This window comes from Nannobrachium achirus (assembly GCF_963921795.1).
Source record: "Nannobrachium achirus genome assembly, chromosome: 21".
Taxonomy (NCBI): Eukaryota; Metazoa; Chordata; class Actinopteri; order Myctophiformes; family Myctophidae; genus Nannobrachium; species Nannobrachium achirus.
The window spans coordinates 31,551,512-31,569,976 of NC_137828.1; the positions used below are offsets into that span (position 1 = coordinate 31,551,512).

At 43.0% G+C, this 18,465-nt stretch overlaps 1 protein-coding gene across 1 annotated transcript; it reads left to right on the top strand.

Annotated features, from left to right (window-relative positions):
* Window positions 1–15,739: 15,739 nt before the first annotated feature.
* Window positions 15,740–17,591, top strand: cbln2b (cerebellin 2b precursor; the record flags this gene model as incomplete). The annotated part of the gene is made up of 3 exons (XM_080751966.1): window positions 15,740–16,118; window positions 16,719–16,838; window positions 17,394–17,591. Exons 1-3 carry the CDS (start codon window positions 15,831–15,833, stop codon window positions 17,589–17,591), a joined length of 606 nt encoding a protein of 201 aa, XP_080608092.1. The 5' UTR covers window positions 15,740–15,830.
* Between the last annotated feature and the right edge of the window lie 874 nt (window positions 17,592–18,465).

Below are 18,465 nucleotides of genomic sequence, written 5' to 3' on the forward strand. Positions count from 1 at the left end.
TTCAATACAAGACATTTCTATAAAACACACAAAACACTGTCAAACATTAAAGGGAAACTTACATTTCAATTAAGTTTTGAGTGAGAGCTAAGGATGATTTGCCAGCACTTTTGGACAACTCTTTTCGGGGCACATAGGCCTTTTGGGCAGCCATTTCTTCACACACAGGCGACCTATAAAAAAGGTTATTCAACTTTTGCAAGCAGACAGTGTTATGTCATAGTCTAGCTTAGTGATTCCCAACCTGTTCACTTTAAAAGAATATAATTATATTCAAACTAAGATTTGCAAAAATGTTCAGTTTAAAAGAAATTGCAGATCTAAAGTGATTTGGTTATGTGACACATCTGTGTCACGTAACCACGTAAACCATTAATTTGAATACGTTGGCTATTAAAAAACAGCAGATATACAAGCTCACAGCACACCACCGAATGCCACGCTATGAGCCTGTAGATCTGCAATTTCTTTTAAACCGTGAACACTTGTGCAAATCTTTGAATACACAGGATTGTCTCAAACAATTCAAATATTGTGTAAAAAGCATTGGAAGCAGCAGATGCCATAGCATCCAAAATCATCACTGTCTGTGGAAATTTCACACTGGACTCTTGATTTCAGAAGATTGTCATTTCTGTATTATAAATCCTTGTTTTGAGTGGTCTCGTGTAATATTGTAATATTCTGAGATATGGGTTAGGGTTAGGGTTAGGATGGATTTTCATGAACTGTATGCCATAAAAAAATAAATGAAAACAAAAGGTTTTGAATAGTTCACAGCATGTGCAACGTATCTTGAATATATTTTTCCAACTTTTTTTTAGACAAACTAATATACTATTACTAGTGTAACTGACGCAAATCGATTGATTGATCATTAAAATAAAAATATGCTCTGAAAATGCACTCTTCAAACCTATGGGTGGACCTCGAATGATTTTGACATTTTCAAGTGGGCCCTGAGCCACAAAAAGGCTGACTGGAACATGTCCCTTGGTTGACACAAGGGGACTTGGCAGTTTGCAAGGTATTATTCATGCTTCCATGAATGTAGCTTTAGTCATTACCTTTGAACTGTTGACAATTCTTTGGGTGACTCGTTATTAGGTTTCTTCTTCTTCTTCTTCTTCTTTTTAGCAGGTTTCACCACTGTGTCTTGAGGAAGCTTAGCAGCGTTAGAAGCTTTTACCGTGGACTGAGGAAGCGGGGCAGGTTTCCCTGTGTCTTGAGGAGGCTTAGCAGGCTTCACTTTGTCTTGAAGAAGATAAGCAGGCTTCACTGTGTCTTGAGGAAGCTTAGCAGCGCTAGCAGCTTTTACTGTGAACTGAGGAAGTGGGTCAGGTTTCCCTGTGGCTTGAGGAGGCTTAGCAGCATTAGCAGCTTGTACTGTGAACTGAGGAAGCGGGGCAGGTTTCCCTGTGGCTTGAGGAGGCTTCACTTTGTCTTGAAGAAGATAAGCAGGCTTCACTGTGTCTTGAGGAAGCTTAGCAGCGCTAGCAGCTTGTACTGTGAACTGAGGAAGCGGGGATGGTTTCCCTATGGCTTGAGGAGGCTTAGCAGGCTTCACTGAGTCTTGAAGATTATAAGGTTGCACTGTGTCTTGAGGAAGCTTGTCAGGTTTAATTGGACCTTGACGGTTAGCGGGTTTCACTTTGTCTTGAGGCTTAGCAGCTTCTACTGTGAACTGAGGAAGCGGGGCAGGTTTCCCTGTGTCTTGAGGAAGCTTAGCAGTGCTAGCAAATTTTACTGTGAACTGAGGAAGCGGGGCAGGTTTACCTGTGGCTTGAGGAAGCTTAGCAGCGTTAGCAAATTTTACTATGAACTGAGGAAGCGGGGCAGGTTTACCTGTGGCTTGAGGAAGCTTAGCAGGCTCCAATGTGTTGTCTTGAAGAAGGTAAGCAGGCTTCACGGTGTCTTGAAGGAGGTAACCGGGCTTCACTGTGTCTTGGAGAAGGTAAGCAGGCTTCACAGTATCTTGGAGAGGGTTATCAGACTCCAATGTGTCTTGGAGATTATCAGGTTGCACGGTGTCTTGAGGAAGCTTGTCAGGTGTAACTGTACCTGGACGGTCAGCGGGTTTCACTTCGCCTTGAGGCTTAGCAGCAGGTTTATTTGCCGAGTTTTGTGGCTTAGCAAGTGTCCTCTCTAAACTCTGCCTGATCACCGCAAACAGCTCTCCGCGTCCTCCCGTTGCCATGGTGAAGGGTTAAGCCACACCTCCTGTACCAGAAGAGATTTTATTTTACTATCTGACCAATAAAGCTTTCTGAACAGATAAAGCTGAATCCTAATTTCGCTCAATACAGTAGCCTACACAGTATATTGTATTTAAACTGTCTCGGTAACGTGGAGTTGGTAACCAATCGTTCTCGTAGCCTACTGTTGCTTAAAGTTATACAACACCTGTTTGCAGGGGTGTCGGCGTGTCGCACAAATTCTGGGCCCTCTGTACAAGGATTCAATGCGTTATTTTGTGCTTTTAACTATTGAAAAATAGCAGATATAGACAAGCTCGCAGCGCGGCACCGAGTGAGCTTGTATATCTACTATTGTTCAATGGCTAAAGTATAAAATAATTAAGTCCCCTGGCCTCCACCTTGGGCCCTAGTAGTAACTCAGTTCCACTTTTACCCCCCTTAAGTGACGCCCCTGCCTGTTTGACAACACAAGAGAACAAGGTTCGGTACACGTGTCAGTTAAATGCAGCGTTTAAGACGTTCAAATAATAATTCATGGTTCGCTAAACAAGTTCATTAATTTGCTACCAGAGTACCAGGCGGCAGGCCTACGAATAGCCTATGTACCTGTACAGTGAGTGCAGTAAACACAAACTTACCAGGTCGTTCATCAGCTCAAACCACAACACAACCAGCTGGTAGTGTTCTCTCTGATCTAGCCGCTACGCGTCACGTGGTAGGTTTCAAGCACCAGTGGTGGAAAGTAAGTAAAAGTATCAGTACTGCAATAGGAATACTCTGTAAGGGTGCCCTCACACCAAAGTACCTATGAGAGTGGAATCCGCCAATTCATTTCAATGAGAATGGAGTCTTTTTTGCAGAAATCCTCTACTGGCAAAAAAACGCTCCATTCTCAATTCTCATTGAAATGCATTGGCGGATTCCACTCTAGGTATTTTGGTGTGAGGGCACCCTTACAAGTAGAAGTACGGAATTCAAAATTTACTTGAGTAAAAGTATAAAAGTAGGCCCCATATTGGCATCAATAAGTACTTAAAGTATAATGTAAAAGTACAAAATGTTTGAAAATAGCAGATCTACAAGCTCGGTGCGACGCGTTGTGAGCTTGTAGATCGGCTATTTTCAAATAGCCAAGGCACAAAATAAGGGCTAAAGTTGTTTAGGCCTATGTATATTTTATAATATTATAATTTATATCTGCAAAGTAACTAGTAACTAATGTTTTAAAATAAATGTAGTGGAGTAAAAGTACAACATTTGGATATGAGATGTAGTGAAGTAGCATTAAAAGTATTGGAAATTGGAAGTAGCCTACTCAAGTAAAGTAGGCCTACACATAGGCCTACCTCAAAACTGTACTTAACTAAATATACTTAGTTACTTTACACCACTGAGTAAAAGTATCAATAGTGCAATGTAGAAATACTCTTTAAAAGTCCAGAAAATTGATTAAAGTACAAAAGTATTGGTATCAAAATTAATTATGTATAGATTGTCCCATTTCAAGTTTTCGAATATGTAAAAAATATGTTGTGAGCTTGTAGATCGTCTATTTTCAAATGTCCGAAATGTATTTAGGACTGAAGTGGTTCGCATATGTTTTGTAATTAAAATCTGCAAGTAACTAAAGTTTTCAAATCAATGTAATGGTGTTAAAGTACAATTTGCTTCTGAGAATGATGATGTGGAGTAGGAGTAAAAGTATTGGAAATTAGAAATACTTAAGTAAAGTACAAAGACCCCAAAAAAGTAAATCTACTTAGTTAATTACACCACTGACTTCTTGTTTATGTTGTTATTATGGGGGACACACAAATCATGCTGGTAGCAATATATCATTGAATGTTAAATGAATATTATCCATTTACGATGGTTTTGAATGAGCCAAAGTTTGAACTTGTGTTTACATATAGCTTACATCTGTCTGTCTGTCTGTCTGTCTGTCTGTCTGTCTGTCTGTCTGTCTGTCTGTCTGTCTGTCTGTCTGTCTGTCAAAATAAAAGCTTTGTGATGTCCATATCCCCTCCACTAGACTAGACCAATCAAAGTCTGGGTAAGTAATAAATATATTTCAGTATGTTGTTCCAAATGTATAGGTGTTGTTGTTGTTGTTGTTGTTATCATCATCATCATCATCATCATCATTATTATATTATTATTATTATTATTATTATTATTATTATTATTGTCATTGTTATTGTTACCCCTATCGTTAAATCGGTCCACGAAGCCGAGGTCCTAGGGCTGGTGTACACGACAAATTTCCAAACCCCGCTGTGTGTTCCCTGGGGGCGTGAAAAATAAGGGGGTGGGCTCTACATGTCCTCTGGGACCCCATCTACGTATGGACACCACTTGTTCGCCCATCCGTCTTACGGATGCTTTTTTATTCCATTTTATTTGTTTTAGGGTCCTATCTTGCAGTTCAAGCCTATTTCCACAGGGTGGCAGGCTACTTTCCCAACCTACTGGAGGTGAACATGCAGGGGCGTCAATTGGGTATGGCAAGCTATGGCAGCTGCCATACCTTGGCTACAGGGGGGAAATAATTAAATGTACTTTTCATCGTGCCTGTTGCTAAGGTATGGCAACATGATTGGTGTCTTGCAGCTGTGAACATGTGTACACAGCCAGCATATTACTCAATGCCAAACTTTGCACACACACTCCTTGCCTGCCAATCCACAACCTCCACCCCTCCAGGGACCCCCAGGGCTTATCTCCCGATTAGGACACTTTCCAGCATAGTGACATGCAGAACAAACTGTCCATATAGTATGGTTTACATAAGTCAGTTGTCTTTCACACACACACACACACACACACACACACACACACACACACACACACACACACACACATATATATATATATACATATATATATATATATATATATATATATATATATATATATATATATATATATATATTTCATTTATTTATTTCATAAATATTTTTCATCACAATTGGGTTTGTGGGGAGCCATCCCTGCTTCAAGCTGTCACAGCATGGCACCAACACTTCAAACTAGTTAAAAAACCCAATACAGCAGATCTACAAGCACCTCACAGATCTACAAGCACCTCGCACATGCCAGGGACAGAGTAGGTTGGCCTGCATAAGCCTTGCTGTCAACACACTATACTACAGCACTCAGGCCACCAAGCCAGGTGTGGTCAATTAGTGCCTTCTTTTGATCAGTGGCTTCTGCTTGATGAGTGGCACCAGTCTGTCTTTGTTCCCTGGCCAGTCAAGTTCACTGGGAGAGAATGTTTCAGATCAGTGCAAGTGTATTTGTTTTCCATTTGGACTTACTGTGTTTTGTTGGTACAGTATGCGTGCGACTAACTAATATTCCTGATAATTCCAATTTGTTTGTTGTTTAATTAGCCGGATTGTGAATGCCCTGCATTTTTCTTTCATCTTTAGAACCACACGTGTGTAACAAAACAGAGTGGTGATCATTTGGTGTGGGTGAAGAGAAGAAAAACATTTCATTAAAGGAGTAGTTCACCCCCAAAGTGACTTTTTTTCTATTGAACTCAAGTCTCCATGGCGTGAGTAATACATTGAAAAAATAAGTCATTTTGGGGGTGAACTACTCCTTGAATGTCAGTTTTGTGGTGTTTTGACTGGACACCCTGAGGATATTGCCAGATAGATAGACAGACAGACAGACAGACAGACAGACAGACAGACAGACAGAGAATTGTAGGCCTTGCATTTATTTGACTTGGTTCCAACAGATGGCGAAAATAGCTAATCTTCAAGCTCACAATGCCTCACTGTTTGGACAAAGAGTTGAGGCGTTACATTTTGTAAAACACGGCCTTGTGAAAATAGCAGATCTACATGCTCACAACACCTCACAACGCAGGGCGGCGTGAGCATGTAGATCTGATATTTTCACAATTTCTGCCCCTAATATTTAATTTATCATTTTAAAAGTATTAAAAAGTCCTTAAATTGTCTCTTTAGAAATGTGCAGATAGCCTCTGTATACTGTTGAGTGGAAAAACAATGTTTCACATTAAGCTAAACATTTGGGACCACCCAAGATCATTTGGAGACCCCTCTAGGGGTCCCATAGTTGAACCACTGACTTATAAGTGGAGTATGGAGACCCCTCTAGGGGTCCCATAGTTGAACCACTGACTTATAAGGGGAGTATATGAGGCTGGATCCGTCTGGAACACTGCACTAGGCTCTCGCCAGCTCTGTAGCTCTCCACACTTGAACAGTTGTGTCCTTAAATTCAATTATAATAATTAACCCCTGTATATACGGGCAATAGTTTTACATGACTTTGTGTACACAGCCAATAGTTTTACATGAACATGTCTAGGCTTTAGTACTGTACTGCCTCGTATAGCCCAACAGAGCCCAGCACAGAACAGCACAGCCCACCAGAGCCCAATACAGCCCCCCAGAGCCCAACAGAGTCCAGCAAACCTAAGTCCAGCCCAGCCGAGTAGGAGTATAGACCGGGGAAAGGGGGTAGTTAGATGACTCCACCAGGCCATTACTGTCCAGATCTGGCTTGAATAGGCCAGACTAGGGTAGACAGGACTGCACCAGACAACACCAGGCTGCTCCAGCCTGGTGGGACACTCAGAGACTTTGTAAACGCCTGTGTACATTTCCCATAGATTCTATGGGACTTGAACACTTGCTCCTGCCCTTCGTGTACACAATCTGTGCCGTGACACGAGACCTGCCCCTAATATTTAATTTATCATTTTAAAAGTATTAAAAAGTCCTTAAATTGTCTCTTTAGAAATGTGCAGATAGCCTCTGTATACTGTTGAGTGGAAAAACAATGTTTCACATTAAGCTAAACATTTGGGACCACCCAAGATCATTTGGAGACCCCTCTAGGGGTCCCATAGTTGAACCACTGACTTATAAGGGGAGTATGGAGACCCCTCTAGGGGTCCCATAGTTGAACCACTGACTTATAAGGGGAGTATATGAGGCTGGATCCGTCTGGAACACTGCACTAGGCTCTCGCCAGCTCTGTAGCTCTCCACACTTGAACAGTTGTGTCCTTAAATTCAATTATAATAATTAACCCCTGTATATACGGGCAATAGTTTTACATGACTTTGTGTACACAGCCAATAGTTTTACATGAACATGTCTAGGCTTTAGTACTGTACTGCCTCGTATAGCCCAACAGAGCCCAGCACAGAACAGCACAGCCCACCAGAGCCCAATACAGCCCCCCAGAGCCCAACAGAGTCCAGCAAACCTAAGTCCAGCCCAGCCGAGTAGGAGTATAGACCGGGGAAAGGGGGTAGTTAGATGACTCCACCAGGCCATTACTGTCCAGATCTGGCTTGAATAGGCCAGACTAGGGTAGACAGGACTGCACCAGACAACACCAGGCTGCTCCAGCCTGGTGGGACACTCAGAGACTTTGTAAACGCCTGTGTACATTTCCCATAGATTCTATGGGACTTGAACACTTGCTCCTGCCCTTCGTGTACACAATCTGTGCCGTGTCCCCTCAGAGGGACATTGTGGGCCCCCCGACCTCACTTTGAGAACCGGCCATGGACCACTTGATAAGCCCACAGTGTCCCTCTGAGGGTCCCCCGACCTCACTTTGAGAACCGACCATGGACCACTTGATAAGCCGACAGTGTCCCTCTGAGGGTTCATGTAAAACTACTGGTGACTTTGTACACGCCTGTGTACATTTCCCATAGATTCTATGGGACTTGAACACTTGCTCCTGCCCTTCGTGTACACGGTCTGTGCCGTGTCCCCTCAGAGGGACACTGTGGGCCCCCGACCTCACTTTGAGAACCGACCATGGACCACTTGATAAGCCCACAGTGTCCCTCTGAGGGTCCCCCGACCTCACTTTGAGGACCGACCATGGACCACTTGATAAGCCCACAGTGTCCCTCTGAGGGTCCCCGACCTCACTTTGAGAACCGACCATGGACCACTTGATAAGCCCACAGTGTCCCTCTGAGGGTTCATGTAAAACTACTGGTGACTTTGTACACGCCTGTGTACATTTCCCATAGATTCTATGGGACTTGAACACTTGCTCCTGCCCTTCGTGTACACGGTCTGTGCCGTGTCCCCTCAGAGGGACACTGTGGGCCCCCCGACCTCACTTTGAGAACCGGCCATGGACCACTTGATAAGCCCACAGTGTCCCTCTGAGGGTTCATGTAAAACTTAAAACTAATGCCCGTGTACACAGTGGTTAATCGCATGTGCAAGGATCTACAGAGCTGGCTGGAGCAGCCTGGTGGAGTCTGGTGCAGTCCTGTCTACCCTGGTCTGGCCTATTCAAGCCAGATCTGGACAGTAATGGCCTGGTGGAGTCATCTAACTACCCCCTTTCCCCGGTCTATACTCCTACTCGGCAGGACTGGGCTGGACTTAGGTTTGCTGGACTCTGTTGGGCTCTGGGGGGCTGTATTGGGCTCTGTTGGGCTATACGAGGCAGTACAGTACTAAAGCCTAGACATGTTCATGTAAAACTATTGGCCGTGTACACAAAGTCATGTAAAACTATTGCCTGTGTACACAAAGTCATGTAAAACTATTGCCTGTGTACACAGTGGCTTTTTCCTTGACCTTTCGAGTTAGGAGTGTCGTAGAGACACGAGACCGGGTTTGTTGGATTCAGCGTCAAAAAGTAAGTCAGAATAAGTGTCTTTTATCCGAAAGAATGTGTAATCGTGTTGGTGGCGTGCAAATTTCGTGTCTTTTTCGCAATCATAAAGGGTTCAAAGTGTCGGAGAGACACGAAACCCATTCCATCGGATCAGGCATCCTTCAAATATGAAAAGCGTTTCCTGCGTAAAACAAACAGATTTTTTTAGATTTTTTTATTGATTTTAAGGACAAAAATCCGGGTTTCGGTGTCTTTTTCGCAATCGTAAAGGGTTCAAAGTGTCGGAGAGACACGAAACCCATTCCATCAGATCGGGCATGCTTCAAATATGAAACGTGTGTCCTGCCTGAAACAAAACATATTTTTTTGATTTTTTTATTCATTTTAAGGACAAAGGGCCTGTTTTGACGCCTAAAACGACCCTTTTCCTTGACCTTTCGAGTTAGGAGTGCCGTGTACACCGGATCTACAGAGCTGGCTGGAGCATGGAGCAGCCTGGTGGAGTCTGGTGCAGTCATCTAACTACCCCCCTTCCCTGGTCTATACTCCTATTGGGCAGGACTGGGCTGGACTTAGGTTTGCTGGAGTCTATTGGGCTCTGGTAGGCTGTATTGGGCTCTGGTGGGCCGTGTTGTGCTGTGATGGGCTCTGTTGGGCTACACGAGACAGTACAGTACTAAAGCCTGAACATGTTCATGTAAAACTATTGGCTGTGTACACAAAGTCATGTAAAACTATTGCCCGTATATACAGGGGTTAATTATTATAATTGAATTTAAGGACACAACTGTTCAAGTGTGGAGAGCTACAGAGCTGGCGAGAGCCTAGTGCAGTGTTCCAGACGGATCCAGCCTCATATACTCCCCTTATAAGTCAGTGGTTCAACTATGGGACCCCTAGAGGGGTCTCCATACTCCCCTTATAAGTCAGTGGTTCAACTATGGGACCCCTAGAGGGGTCTCCAAATGATCTTGGGTGGTCCCAAATGTTTAGCTTAATGTGAAACATTGTTTTTCCACTCAACAGTATACAGAGGCTATCTGCACATTTCTAAAGAGACAATTTAAGGACTTTTTAATACTTTTAAAATGATAAATTAAATATTAGGGGCAGAAATTGTGAAAATATCAGATCTACATGCTCACGCCGCCCTGCGTTGTGAGGTGTTGTGAGCATGTAGATCTGCTATTTTCACAAGGCCGTGTTTTACAAAATGTAACGCCTCAACTCTTTGTCCAAACAGTGAGGCATTGTGAGCTTGAAGATTAGCTATTTTCGCCATCTGTTGGAACCAAGTCAAATAAATGCAAGGCCTACAATTCTCTGTCTGTCTGTCTGTCTGTCTGTCTGTCTGTCTGTCTATCTGGCAATATCCTCAGGGTGTCCAGTCAAAACACCACAAAACTGACATTCAAGGAGTAGTTCACCCCCAAAATGACTTATTTTTTCAATGTATTACTCACGCCATGGAGACTTGAGTTCAATAGAAAAAAAGTCACTTTGGGGGTGAACTACTCCTTTAATGAAATGTTTTTCTTCTCTTCACCCACACCAAATGATCACCACTCTGTTTTGTTACACACGTGTGGTTCTAAAGATGAAAGAAAAATGCAGGGCATTCACAATCCGGCTAATTAAACAACAAACAAATTGGAATTATCAGAAATATTAGTTAGTCGCACGCATACTGTACCAACAAAACACAGTAAGTCCAAATGGAAAACAAATACACTTGCACTGATCTGAAACATTCTCTCCCAGTGAACTTGACTGACCAGGGAACAAAGACAGACTGGTGCCACTCATCAAGCAGAAGCCACTGATCAAAAGAAGGCACTAATTGACCACACCTGGCTTGGTGGCCTGAGTGGTGTAGTATAGTGTGTTGACAGCAAGGCTTATGCAGGCCAACCTACTCTGTCCCTGGCATGTGCGAGGTGCTTGTAGATCTGTGAGGTGCTTGTAGATCTGCTGTATTGGGTTTTTTAACTAGTTTGAAGTGTTGGTGCCATGCTGTGACAGCTTGAAGCAGGGATGGCTCCCCACAAACCCAATTGTGATGAAAAATATTTATGAAATAAATAAATGAAATATATATATATATATATATATATATATATATATATATATATATATATATATATATGTATATATATATATGTGTGTGTGTGTGTGTGTGTGTGTGTGTGTGTGTGTGTGTGTGTGTGTGTGTGTGTGTGTGTGTGAAAGACAACTGACTTATGTAAACCATACTATATGGACAGTTTGTTCTGCATGTCACTATGCTGGAAAGTGTCCTAATCGGGAGATAAGCCCTGGGGGTCCCTGGAGGGGTGGAGGTTGTGGATTGGCAGGCAAGGAGTGTGTGTGCAAAGTTTGGCATTGAGTAATATGCTGGCTGTGTACACATGTTCACAGCGGCGTCAGTTCAGGAAAGGCTAAGGTATGGCAACATGACTGGTGTCTTGCAAGACACCAATCATGTTGCCATACCTTAGCAACAGGCACGATGAAAAGTACATTTAATTATTTCCCCCCTGTAGCCAAGGTATGGATAAGCCCACAGTGTCCCTCTGAGGGTCCCCCGACCTCACTTTGAGAACCACCACGGACCACTTGATAAGCCCACAGTGTCCCTCTGAGGGTTCATGTAAAACTACTGGTCGTGGACACCACCTAGGGCCTGTGTACATATGGCTCTCTGCTGCCCCCCATTAAGAAACTATAGACGGCACAGACCGTGTACACGAAGGGCAGGAGCAAGTGGTCAAGTCCCATAGAATCTATGGGAAATGTACGAAGTCGTGTACAAAGTCACCGGTTGGTCCACGAGCCATAGTTTTTTCCATTGTAGCTCCCTACAGTGTACACGAATATGATTATTATTATATTCACATAAATAATCGTGCAAGTAATAAGTTATCCAATAAATATTTTTGTTCTGCAATTTAGATTGGTTTGCTCTAGAAGCAGACATATTACACCAATTATAGTAGGTCTATAATGTTCAAAATGAATATTATTCCAGCCAGGCATGTTGCACGATGCCTCTTTGATCACCAGGGAGGGAGGCTGAGTTTCCCCATCCCTAGCAGGGGATTGTCTTGGAAAATTGATGTTGTTTTGCGTCTCGCCACATGCACACTAGGTCATGGCCTTATTGATGCTTGGCCCAGGAGAGACATCAGCACAATACAACATTAGTCCCTTGTCTTTTAAACGTGTGTGTGTGTGTGTGTGTGTGTGTGTGTGTGTGTGTGTGTGTGTGTGTGTGTGTGTGGGTGAAGCAATGAATTTAAAGACGGGGTGCCGTGATTTCTTTTCTCCCTTACAACATAATCCTCAGGTATTATGATTATACTTGGAGAAAGTGTTAAAATTATGTTTTTATTTTGCCACACCCACTTACTCATTAAATATGCCTGTCAGGTGGGTGCATGCATGGTGACCCAGCTGAAGTTAGCCACACCCACAGATGTTGAATTTTAAAAAGGGGAGGGGATGATATTATGATGTCATTATATCAGCTTACAGGAAGTAACCAAAAATACACAGGGAAGACATATTTGCATATTATAAGTAACCACACCTGGGGTCTATTAGAGTAATGTTAACTCCGTAGACACAAAACAGAAAAAATACTAAACTATTGCACCACCTCTTTAAGACAAGTGGAGAAGGCAACAGCCAAGACATGGAGGCAAATCAAGCCCCATGCACTACACTGTGATTTCCAACAGTAGACACTTGCTTGCCTGTGTTGTGAATCGCCAAGAAAAACAAAGTCAACCGCATTGAGGCTATGATTCCTTTTTCATTACTGCAGCAGATGGTCATCACACCATCAACCTCCTGTTCTGGGGAGCCAGTGAGTCTCTGCTAGCTGTCAGGGAAAATAACCATAACGCTGTTGTCAGTCTAGCCGAGCAGCTTGCCCGATGAAAGCCAAGACCCTCTGAGGGCAATGGCAGCCTCTGGTCTGGTTCTGCCATGTAGGCCACGTGTCGTGTGTGACATTTGATGATTTCTGCAGCCACGTCGTTCTGCAGGCCCGGGGTCACTTGTGGCTCTCGGATACCTGATGTCACTCTTCTGCACGGGTTGTCAATCAGCACTGACAGTGCGATGTTTGTCAAATGGAGTCGAGAACGAGGTTGAAAGGTGGCGTGCGTGTTTGTGCGAGCGTGTGTGTGTGTAAGAGAGTGTTTGTGTGTGGTGATAAGTCTCATAAAAATCATAAATGTCTACTCTTGGTGCTGCACATAATGTATCAATCATTGCATAATGTGGTTTGTAGTTGTTGATATTCTACATATTCTCCATGTTTTCTTTATAACTTCAAGGAAATGTGCACTGTCTGCAGCCTTGTGCCTTATTCCATTCTGCCTTTTGATGTTTAGTACACACAGTAAAATCCTCACTGTGTTCATTTAATGGTGAATACTGAGTACATTGGCTGCACAGAAATGAAATTTCATCTAGACTCTATTCTAGAGCAAGTCCAGCGCTTAGGTATCCACTTCAAATGCCAAGTGTGTGTGTGTGTGTGTGTGTGTGTGTGTGTGTGTGTGTGTGTGTGTGTGTGTGTGTGTGTGTGTGTGTGTGTGTGTGTGTGTGTGTGTGTGTGTCTCTCCAGTATCTGTTTACCTTTCATTTGAAATGTGGTTTGAAGTCCTGATGGAACCTATTAAAAAACATTCCTTCTTCTCCTATCGGTGAAGCCAAACATACATAGGTTATATGCCCTTGAATGTGAGAACATGCATAATACAGCCAATTAAGGAAGAAGGGTGACAGCTCACTATGAGGGCTAATATAAAGTGAGGGTTCACCACTTCTGAAGACCACTCTCAGGCCCCTCAGAGTGGCGGTGCGCTGACAAGGGCCACTCTACTTCTAAAGATCGTGATGACATGAAAATGAGAAGAAGGGCTGAATGTAATGGCTGCTTCAATAGATGTTTATAGCTATATCTGCTGTGAAGGCCAGGGAACACTTTGGAATAATCCATTGATTGTGATTTATTATTTATCTGTGATTGTGAAATATGTTTATATGAAAACAAAGTCCTGTGCTATTCACGGTTCAAATTACATTTGCGACAGAAAAATATATAGGCCTAATAATAACCCTAACCCACCATACGTTTTGTTATTGTAACGCTCTAATTCAGTGGTTCTCAATCAGTGGTCTGGGGACCACCAATGGTCCTTGAGGGGTTTCCAGGCGGTCCCCACCAAAATGATGGAGAGTTGGTAACCAAATGGACCCTTATAGATCTTTAACAAATACTTTTTGTCCATCGATTACTCACCCCATGCAGACTTAAATTCATGGATATCTTTTAGTTTTTGTCATTTGAGAGTATTTGTGTCTCCATAGGGAACAAAGTAGGCTTTTTGTGTCTCCATAGGGAACCACTGCTGGTCATCAAATTATTGGCTTAGAAATTAGACAAAAAAACATGAATTCAAGACACCATGGGGTGAGTAATCGATAGGGAGAAAAAGTCATTTTGGGAGTGAACTATCCCTATAACTCTTGAGAGCATACGGGTCCATTTGGTTTAATTTTACCGCTCTCAAGCATTACATTATTGTTAATCATCAGATCTGAATTACTTAGTTTACAAGTAGTCTACACAATTAGAGAATGTATAAGAATTGTGTGCCTGTTATCTCTCCTATGGTAGTCTATCGACATGAATACAGCGTGGACAAAATCTTAATATCCAATGATAACAAAATATACACAAGTCTTGGGTCTGAGAGGTTAAATCTCATCAAAGGGTAGTCCTTGGCTCAAATGCCAAATAAATAATGGACCTTGATATGAAAACCACTGCTGGTCCAGTTCATGCCACTGGATGGCGCACAAGTATTTATATTCAACTCGAGCAAATTAAGCGCTCGCTTTAGACTCAAATTGGTTAATACATGCATGTCGAATCTGCCATGCAACGCCAATGTTATCCACTGTGCAACACCCTTCATCTCGGATTAATCAGCGTGCTACGTGAAAGAAGGAAAAAAAAAGAGTAGCAAATAAATTACAACCGTTGAGAGTGATATCTGTCGTCCCATGAGGCCCCCTGAGCTCACAACATTGAGCTGATTAATATGTAAACAAACTCATTAATCCGTTAGTGAAGTCCTCGGAGCCGTGTTGTTGTATAGGCTACTCTTTACTCACAGTCTCACACTGAAAGAAAGGGCGTGAATTGCGTCTCCAAAGGGAGTCCGGCTGGGAGGACTCTCCTACACACTGGCGATCTGTGCGCGCAGTCCAGTCTGCGCACGGGTGCGCATGAGAGAGACAGTCAGCTAACACAGCCCGCTATAACCAGTGATATGGATTGCACAGGTAAAGACTTTTCTCCGATTTTTCTCTTTGATTTTCTTTTGAACAACTATAAATAACTGGGACAATATAACTACAGTACCTATGGGGTGATGGCGCATATGCAAATGTAACTTGTAAGCTACCTGAGTATGTTTTCTCATTCATAATTCTACTGCACTGTCTGTATAGGAGAATGTACAGACACAACGAACCTAGAATACTATAACATGCATGCCCACAAGGCGAATACTTGCATTTTTACGCACGGCATCCTCTCTTTAATTTGTTTTGACGTTTGATCAAACTATACAAAACATAGTTCTTACACTATTCTCTTACATAATCATTTTCGTGTGTCTCTTAAACCACCAGGATTTACTTCGGCTGTCTAAAAAAAGACCCTCCAATAACCAACCAAAGACGCACAGGAGGGAGGGGAGCGAGAGCGCGGGGAGAGAGAGTGTATCAGTGCGTCTATGTGTCAGAGAGGGTGTGTGCGCGCCTTTGCGAGTGAGAGAGGATCACAGACAGAGGGAGCGAAAGAGAGAGAGGGAGTAAGACTGGACCAGGTGATCGAGTCCTAACAAACCTCCAAGGGGCTGCCGGGTAGCATCAGTGTGCACAGGACCAGGGATCAGAGTTCCGACCATGGTGCCAAAGCGCTGCCCGGGACCCTGTGCCATGCTGGCACAGATCCTCCTCCTGGGATGCGGCGTGGTTCTCTGCCTCGGCCAGAACGAGACCGAGCCCATCGTGCTGGAGGGGAAGTGTCTGGTGGTGTGCGACTCGAGCCCGTCCGCGGACGGAGCGGTCACCTCCTCGCTCGGGATCTCCGTCCGCTCCGCCGGCGCCAAGGTGGCTTTCTCCGCGGTGCGCGGCACCAACCACGAGCCGTCGGACATGAGCAACACGTCCACGACCATCTACTTCGACCAGGTCAGGTTGTCCCTGAACCCGTGAAACGCAAATGTTTATCTGATAGCTATCTATGAGCCATAGATTTAGATGTGATGCACAATATTTTCCACTGTTATTTATTCATGTCATATCTCACGCCAGACGCCATATAGACGTGCTATTTATTGGCCGTAGACTTTGCTAAATTGACCAGAAGCTGTTCCTCTCATCATCACATGCTGTGCAGTCGATATAATCCTCAATTGCACTGTTAATAAGCCAAGCAATTCAAGAAAGGCTATAGTTAAGATGTTGTGTGTAACTCTCACAAGTATAGCAAATGTATAAGCAAAATCATCATATTGGCGTCTAGGGCCTGGTCTGGGTGGGTGTTCCTATAGATGAGTTTATAACAGCATGAGGTCTTAGTCAAATTCAGTTATTTATTCCGCAACAACATAAGAATAACCCCCAAATGTAACTGAAGTGTATCCTTAAAATATTTATCGTGAAGGGATCAATGTGTGATATTTATTAGGGGAGAATTTGGATCATTTTAATCACCCTAATGTTCAGACAGTCAACGCCTTTTTCATTGTGTGTTCTTTTCCCCTCTCTTATTACTCTTTCTTTTGACAGGTTTTAGTGAACATCGGCAACCATTTCGATCTCAAAGCGAGTGTGTTCCTAGCGCCCAGAAGGGGGATATATAGTTTCAGCTTTCACGTGGTGAAGGTCTACAACAGACAAACCATACAGGTGAGCAAACATTTGCAGTGGTGGAAAGTAGGCTTATATTCATTGGCATCTAAATGTAGGCTACTTAAATCAGAAAAGTAAAAGTAGTCATTATACAGAATGTCTCGTTTCAAGTTTTCAAATGTATAAAAATCCTTGTCCTTTTCAAATGGCCCGAAAAGCATATGGTTGAAGTATAGTTAATGTAGGTTTTTGTAATAATAATCAATCTACAAGTAGGCCTAACTAAAGTTTACAAATATAGGTAGTAAGTGGAGTAAAAGTATAATGTTTGGATCCGAGATGTAGTGGAGACTCCACATCTCGGATATCCAAACATTAGACCTATACTTTTACTTCTACTCCACTGTGGAGTAGAAGTATTGGAAATTGGAAATACTCCAGTAGTAGCCTATATAGGCTTGGCTACAATACCTCAACGTTGTATTTAAGTAGGCTACAGTAAATGTAGGCCTACTTTACACCACTGTCTGTGAAACGCACAATGAAAGCTGTGCCACCATCACCAATGCAGCAGAGCACGGTAACTGATCCTCCATTTGTCTCGCCGTCCAGGTGAACCTGATGCAGAACGACTACCCCGTCATATCAGCGTTCGCCGGTGACCAGGACGTTACGCGGGAGGCGGCCAGCAACGGAGTGCTGCTGATGGTGGAGCGCGAGGACCGCGTGCATCTGAAGCTGGAACGGGGCACCCTCATGGGCGGATGGAAATATTCCACCTTCTCTGGCTTTTTAGTCTTTCCGCTATAATCTAATTTTGCGATGACCCGTGTGTGTGTGTCGCACGCGACCCTTCCGACATGGTCGCGAGGAACGAAATGACAAACAGAATAATAAAAAAAAGAACATGCCATTTATTTTGAAAAGTAAAGTACTGTCAGCCAAGGACGCCGATGAATATCTGTACCTACACACTCGTTCACTATCTAGTCAAATATGAACGTCTTCTTCTTCTTCTTGGAGTTTCTTATATCCAAATCCATCGACTTTTAAACGCAATCTGGATGATAAACGTATTGATCGGGCTGTGACGTATGCTTGTTGGTTATTTGGATTTTATCGCTTGGAAAACAAACTTTTTTTTTGCCAATAGGCAAACAGGTGTACCTGCTGGGCAACGAACTGGACGAGGGAAATGAGTGGAGGAACTTATATCCTGAACGGACTGAGTGTGTTATGTTCTATTTTATGTTTGTATAGCCTTAAAGAATATTGTTTCCGTCCAAGAGAGGTTTATGGAATTATGGACAAGAGAAAGAAGAAGTGCTTTTCACGCTCAAAGCATTTTTTTTTTCCTTTTTTTCCCCTTTTTTGTTTTGTGCTGTCCATGGTGTTGCGTTTGGATGCAGAACATATTGAAAATAAGCCAAATGTAGGCCGCCTACTATTCAGAGTTTATTAAAAGAAAAGAAAAAAGGCGACATATTTCAGCCAATGGAGACAACTTAGAGCCCTTTTATTAAACGTTACATAATTTATAAAGTACATATTCACATTATTGTGTGTTCTACATTTCGGATCTGCGTAGCTTTGACTGATTTAATGTTCAGTGACGTTGCTCACTAAATGTACATTGTGAAAATAACAGAAGAATCCCTATATGTCCCGCTTAATAAAAACATAT